General features: G+C 37.1%; 1 protein-coding gene across 1 annotated transcript; it reads right to left on the minus strand.

Annotated features, from left to right (window-relative positions):
* Window positions 1-850: 850 nt before the first annotated feature.
* Window positions 851-4390, minus strand: LOC125505636. The gene is made up of 2 exons (XM_048669820.1): window positions 4310-4390; window positions 851-2828 (listed from the first exon to the last, which is right to left on the minus strand). The coding sequence occupies exons 1-2, from the start codon at window positions 4319-4321 to the stop codon at window positions 951-953; spliced, it is 1890 nt and encodes a 629-aa protein (XP_048525777.1). The 5' UTR covers window positions 4322-4390; the 3' UTR covers window positions 851-950.
* Window positions 4391-7800: the final 3410 nt, after the last annotated feature.

Below are 7800 nucleotides of genomic sequence, written 5' to 3' on the forward strand. Positions count from 1 at the left end.
TTTAAGCAGCTCCATTAAAATCTGCAAGGTGTCCAATAAATGTTGAATGTTTTACGGATGGATGCTAATAATAGGCACACATTTGCATAGGAACATCGATAAAATGTTTCCAAATGGTGACAAAAGCCACTTCTTGAATGATGATATCAGAACGCGTTATGTAAGAGAAAATCAGATTATTAAATCAGCCCACATATAACAACAGGCTTTGCATTCATTAACCTTAACCCAAACTTTTATGTTGATGAAATTCATAGGCATTTGCCTAATTCACGCGTTTGGTTTTTCACTTTTTGGCTTAACGGCCCGAATTAAACTAAGGTTCTCAAACTTGAAATCCTGATATAAAATATAAAATAGTGTTTTACTTGCTGCAAATACGTTTTTGTTCATTCAAAGTCTTGGAAGTTCGTAACTTTCCTTTACTCAGAACGACTCAGTTTGCTGGAAGCCAGGTCTAAATAGATTAAAAGTTCCACAGAAAAACACATGCAGCAAGAGCGAAACTCTTATCAAAATGGCATTTATGGTCGAATTTGCTTCTACTTTTTCAAAGTTAAAATGTTGATAAACGCACTTTTCTTTAAGGATAAAAAAATCCTTTTTTTGAGTAAAAACCATCTAAATGAGGTTCTTCACTGCGTATACTTCTGATGAGATTCCGCTTGGATATCAGCGTTTTTTAAACCTTCTGTTGTGCCTTTGATTCTTAACTTTTGAACTCAGAAATGTATAACTGGAAACCAATCCAGTACTTGTGCAGGAAATTGATGAAAACGGTCTCTACAGCTTCAAAGACATTTCCACACTAATTTGCGCGAAACAAACCAGACAAAAAAAAACGCAACCATTCAAATGAACCTTTATTCATAGCAAAAAGCAAGTCATTTTGTACAACATTCGATTACCATCCTGGCAGTATTATGGCACTGAAATCATTAATACTTAATCTAGTTCTTCTTGGCGGCCTTCTTGGAGTCCCTGCCAAATCTGACTCCTCCAGTAAAGTCGTAGGATCCCAGAAGGACGGCAGGCTGAGCAACCACCGAGGAGGAAGAGCTGTAGCTGCGACTTCCTGCCTGGATGGCGGCAACTTGGCTGGCGAATTCGGCGTTAGATGCAGCTGAAGCTGCAGAAGCACCAGATGAAGATATGCCGTAGGAGCCGGATCGAGCTGCAGATTGAATGTCAGCAACTTGTCTCTCAAAGTCGGCATTAGCGGCTGCGTTAGCCGATGCCAAAGCGGATGAGGCAGCAGCTGAAGATACAGCAGAAGATGAACCGTAGGATGTAGATCCACCGCCCGCCTGGATGGAGGCCACTTGCTTGCCGAAGTCAGTGTCTACAGTTACGGAAGACACTCCGTTCTGGCCTACAGCAACGCCGCTATGGGATGCAACAGCAGAAAGCACTGGGGTGCTTTGCGCTACAATTCCACCAGAAACCAGTTGGCCGGATACAGCTGAGCCACCTAGAGACGCAACGGATAGGCCAGCAGGCTGGGCGAAAGCCAATGAGGGCTGGGAAACTGAGTAGGTCTGCAGGGATGGAATAACTTGAACCTGCTGTTGGACTGGGACTTGAACTTGTCGCTCTACAGTTACAACTCGGTCTACTGGTACTGGAACCTGGACTTGCTTCTCTACAGTGACGGGGTAGGGACGGTCTACAGCTACTGGCACTTGACGTTCAACGGGAACAGCCACTGGTCGGTCTACATGGACTGCGTAAGGTACCTTCCTTTCAACGGTGTAGGGAACTGGTTTTTCCACCACTACTGGAACACGCCTTTCAACAGTAAACGGAACTGGGCGGTCAACATGCACCGGGTATGGGACCTTGTAGGGCACAGCTACTTGCTTTTCAACTGGGACTGCGTATGGTTTGTTGATGTAAACAGGGTAGGCGACCTTTTTCTCGATATGGACGGGGTAGGGCTTGTCAATGGGGACCTCGACCTTGTAGGGAACAGCCACAGGCACTTGACGTTCAATGGTCACAACCACTGGTCGGTCTACAGTGTAGGGAACCTTCTTTTCCACGTGGACGGCGTAGGGCTGGGGAACTGGCACTTGAACAGGCACTGGCCGGTCTACAGCCACTGGGACTTGCTTCTCTACGGTCACTGGGTAGGGGCGGTCAACTTGAACTGGGACGGGCACCTGCTTCTCAATGTGGACTGGCACTGGTCTGTCGAATGGCACGGGCACTGGCCTGTCTACTGGCACGGCAACTTTTCGCTCAACTGTTACGGGCACTGGACGGTCTACAGCGTATGGGACAGCAACCTGCTTGTGAACAGCAACTGGGTAGGGTTGGGCGACTGGAACTTGCACGGTTCTGGTATGGACCACCTGTTGCACTGGTTGTTGCACAGATACAACAGAAGGTTGTTGTTGTAAAGTGACAACGGAGGGAGAAGAAGCTAATGCTCCGCCAGAGACTAAACCTCCAGAAGAGACTAAACCTCCAGAAGAAACTAAGCCTCCAGACGAGTAGAAGCTGGGAGAGCCCCCAACTACACCATAGCTTCTCAATTGGGGAACAACGTTGCTTCCGTAGCCGGAAACGAATCCTCCCGAAGAGTAGAGGCTTGGGGCGTTTCCAACTACACCGTAAGAACCGACTTGGGAGACAACATTGCTGCCATAGCTAGTAGTCAATCCGGAGTAGGGAAGGCCTCCAACTGAGTAGGCATTCACCAAGCCTGAGCCGTAGAGCGACTCTTCCAGGCCAGTGCTACGCTTGTTTCCTTTGGAGACATTATTCTTTGAAGGTTTGGGGTCTGCGGCCAACGCGACAGAGACGGCGATGACTAGAAGCAATGCCTGGAATAGGACAAATTTGCTTAAACTATAACGATTGATTTCCATAATGTGAAAGAGAGTCCATAAGAGTACCATAATGGAAAAGTGCTGTTAAGTCTTATTCTTGTCGAGCAAAATGAGGGTTTCGGCGATATAAGTACAGTTTGCTGTTGGTTGATTAGATGAAGGTGCGTTTGAGCGATTGGAGACCCTGTGGAAGTGCACCGTACATATTTTTGTGTTTGCGATATCGATAAGCTTCATAAGAATGAGATCACAAACCTCATTTAAGATCCCAGTGGCATTTATATCAAGATATGAAAGTAAGTCGAGATGGGATTGTATATATCAACCTCAGAGATGAGGAAGGAGTTGTGGTAGACCATGCAAAAAGGGACAGTACAATTGAGAAAACCTGGTGCAGGTTTTTCAAGCTGTCTATTAATGATTTTTTACTTCGGTCGTCAAGACAAAGCAAAGGAATTAAAATAAAAATCGCATTCGGTCACTGATTTTTCGCTTAGAATTTTTGATTCGCAAAATTCTTTTTAGAAAGAATCTTCCGCTTAGAAACTGTTCTTTTTACTTTTAAAATTGAGTTGATTTCTTAGGTTTTGGAACAAAATACAGGGGAGAAAAGGCGAATTAAAAGTACAGAAAAATTATCCACTTGAAACATTTTAAACCACGAGTATTTAAACTTTGCAACAAAATGACTAAGACTTTGGTATGTGGAAGTTCGAAACGGTTTTACCCTGCTTACAGGCAGACCTGACTTGATATCATTAAAAAAATTTAGAAATATCAGACTTACATTTAATATAAATCGTATTTCTCAAGACGACTTTTTACCGTTTGAATTGAGCTTTGTTTCACGATCGTGTGGTGATTGATTACATTGTTCAAATGACGTCAAAAGTTGGTTAATTAATTATTTTTTGGCTCAAAATCTAAACGAGATACAAGATTAATGGAATTCAGTGCGAGGTCTTGGACATGACCATCTATTCAAACATAAATTAGAAAAGTTCAGCTTTGTTACGTACGAATATCTTAGAAAACATCAAGCACTACATTGTTGAAAATAGTGAATTATATTTTAGAATATTGGCCATAAATTTTGCTTCTGCTCCAATTCGAATGTTAAAGCTCCCCTTCAATGCCCCCTTTTTGAAAATTTTAGCAAATCGACAAAGATTGTGTAACTTTTAGATACTTTAACTAGTATGAAAACAATAATTTGCTCTGGTTTGTGAAATCATAACTAAAAAAGTTTAGGTGAAAACCAAACGAAAATTGAACTTTGGATTAACGTATTGAACAAATTTCATGAGCTAAATTCTTAAAAGCTTTCAGACATATTTCCGGCAAGTATTTTTCCCTATAAAACCCGTCTTTGAAAAAAGCTTGGAAAATTTGTCACACTAGACAAACTAAAAAATCCATTTAATTTCCACACAAACACTAATGAAGAAATGTTAAATAATTGAAGAACAACTTACAAATGCCCTCATGGTGTATCACTGATGATTTGAACACCCGACTGATGCTTTAACCGAAACCAAAATCCGCTTATATATCGATGAAAAAAACTGGTTAGATTTTGATTTTTCAAAAAGCATATAAATTAAAATAGGAATATATTAAAACTAAAGCAGGCTGGTGAGATATATTCGCCTTCATCCATGTAGGAATTTCTTAATAGTTGAAATTCTACCAACAGATTCGATAGGAATGGGCTGAAGTTATCGATTATTGTTTGAGAAGATTTTCCTGTGGTAACGATGTTTTCCGGTTAGCTTTTAAAATAGAAAAGTTTGTGGATTTTAATGGTGATTTTTACAAGCAACTTCACGTGTCAATAACAATTTATACAACAACAATTTCACTAATTGGGCTTTAAGTAATTATGATAATTTCCGAACGCCTTGAATGAATTATGCATCAGATGTAGTTTGTTTTTCCATAAAAATTTATATTGTTTACGACCTTAGATTTAGTGGAAAGCTTATTAATTGAGTGCGTTTGTTAATATTTTAGCTAAACTCTATTTTTAGCTTTCAGGGTTTTTATTCTGGATTCTTCTAGAGTATTAATAAATTATATTTAGTTCTGTTGGTTGATTATTAAAAAAATATATAGCCATTCCCTTCGGGAGAACTTCGACAGCTTTCTTTTACATTTCAGTCAAATAAATCGATAATCAAACCGATAATAAAAAACCTGATAATAAATCACGTAATATTTTATTTGCTGTGTAACCTTAACGAGTTAACTGATGTGTCGATCTAAATTTCGCTTTTGCATAATATGAATTTTAATTTGATGACGATCGGAGCAATCACACTGTTACAGATTCATCTTCAAGGTCTACGAACATCCTTATATTCGTGAATTTGCATAAAAGAGCGAAATTTTTTAACTTAACGATCCGGATTCGTTATTTATGTCGACCAGGACCCATTTGGATTACATCATGGGTTGATGGTAAAAATGAGCCGATTTATCGATGTCGATTCCAACATTGAATTTGGAAAAGTTTCTGTTCAAGTTTCTTTGGGTTCTTGCTGGTTTAAGTAATCGAAAACTTTCGAAGTTTGCTTTATTATCGCTTTTCATTAGAATGGTTTGTTTTCGATTATTATTATAAGAAACTATAAGAAACCACTAGCAAACAACGACAAAATCTGCTAATGATTAATTCAGTTTATTACGATATTAATTTATATTTTCAGTCAATCAATTCTGAATTCTTCTTCAATTTTTTTATCGCAAGAGTTGCATGCAATCTACTTCCTTAAATTGTTGTCTGCACTGAGTTTAATAATAGGTTTTACTGTTATAATAATTAATTTAGATTAGTAGGTACATATTATCAGGTACTTATATTCGCACTAAACGCAACGAGAGGTTTGGATTGTTTTCAAATTACATTAGATCATCAAGGATACAGATTTTAAGTGATGTTCCCTCGGCCTTAAAGATGTACATTTTGTGAAGATTAAATTGAATTTATCTTCTAGAGTTTTTACATTTTGATCGCAACTTGATAATAGGAAACAATTCGGTGTAATTTGTAAGATTCTCATGATACAAAATAGCTTAATATACGGATGAAGCAATGGATTGTTTCAAAGGTTTCTAGAATATTAGAGGCTGAGAATATATTGAGGCTAAAAAGCGGTTGATTTTGGTGAAAGTGCAACGGCAATGAATATGTAGTGAAATTGTCCATTTTGTTTTTTCCAAATAAGTTATTTACTATTGGTCGATTTGTAAAATTTGGACTCGCAAAGTTGCTTTTATCAATATTTTTCAGTTGAAAATGCTCGTTTTTTCCATTATTGTAATTTCTTTAACGTATTTTTGAAATCACTTTTATAAACTTAAGAGACCTAAATCAGTTCAAAAATAATTTTTACTACTTTGACAGCCTGTGCACGACTTAAACAAGGAACTGTCTCAATTTTTTTCTCCAATAACTTCCATTAATTCCTCCGTTTTTAGTTGTTTTAATGAAAATTTTAAAAAATGTCTGTAGAATCATTTAGGGATTTCGCAGTTTTTTAAATGTAGACCTGAAGTCGTTTTTTAACTCAAAAGGCGTAAACGTTGAATACGCGTTTGTCCCGTAAAAAGTATTTACATTTTTAAGTATAAGCTGGTGAAATATATTTTTCGTTATTATTGGCACTTAAAAACTTCTTTTGAAGCCAATTTAAAAAAATTATGTGACTCAGCTTTGCTTCTTCAATAAACTTTATAGCCTCAGAATATTTTGTCATTAAAAAACACTTTTTAAATGCACATTTGAAGTCGCTTTTATACGCCAAAGTTTTCCCATCCAGTGTGGGGCTTTAGTTGTGTGTGATTTGCCAAAGTTATTTTGAGTCGAGTTTAGACTTTTCGCGTGTTTCTTACGCTGCTAATTTCAGAATGTTTAATATAACAGGGTTTTACAATCTCTATATGGGTTTAAAATTATTATTCACTTCATTTAATTTTCTTATGAACCAACTTCTTTCTAAGTTTTTGCTCTTTTTAAATCATCTAGTGCTCATTTGAAGTCGTGTTTATAAACGCATGTACAGGGGTATTTTTTGTATTTTGGCAGCCCCGTTTTAACATGTAATTGAAAATTTAAAAAAATTGCTACACGCAAAAATCATTCGACAATTCATGCCATTTGACGATTTTATTCGATTTTGAAAATTTTCCTTCCATAAGGGTCTGCACAAACTTCTTTGTCTTCCCCTGTAGCTCAGAGAGGATTTTTTTTTTTGAACCTACCAGAGTTGATTTGTCATGTAACCTTTTCATATCTAATAATCTGTTAAGTAATAGTTCAAAAAAAGTTTTAAAACATTTTTCAAAAAATTTTAGGGGTAAAACCCGCGCCATTTTTTAGAAATTTTACATTTAATTTTTTGTTTTGAAAATGAAGCTTCCTATCGGAAAAAAATATTCTTTATAAAATCTCGGGCGCATCGAGTACTATGTAGCGGTATTTTTTCAACTTTCGTGCTTTGGTAGTTTTCCAGAAAATCGGGAAAATATGGTTTCCAAAGAACTGCAAATATCTTGGTAACCAAAAGAGCTGCAGTGAATCTGAATTTTAATCCCCAAGTATAGGACCGATGACGAATCTTTCGTCGCACCCAGAATGAAGTTTAAGGAAAATTGAAACTTTTAGAGTGTCAATCTAATATATCGATAGTATATCGATAATGTATCGAAGCACGTGCCAATAGCGGTTTTCGTTTGTTAGCTATAAACATTCAATGTTGAAATATAGTGATTTTGAAAATATGATTTTTAAAATTTTTGCGTTTCTGAACACTATCAAATTCTTAGTGTTCAGAAACTCTTATTTTTTGTCTTCAGCGAGTTTAAACTTTCGTAATTATTTTATATCTATTTTATCAAGTAAAGTGGTCTAAAGGCTGAATAGGTATTACTAAATGAGTTTCAATACGGTGAAACTATAAATACA

This window comes from Dendroctonus ponderosae, unplaced genomic scaffold (assembly GCF_020466585.1).
Source record: "Dendroctonus ponderosae isolate FM_Combo_2020 unplaced genomic scaffold, Dpon_F_20191213v2 Dpon_F_20191213_9, whole genome shotgun sequence".
Lineage (NCBI taxonomy): Eukaryota > Metazoa > Arthropoda > Insecta > Coleoptera > Curculionidae > Dendroctonus > Dendroctonus ponderosae.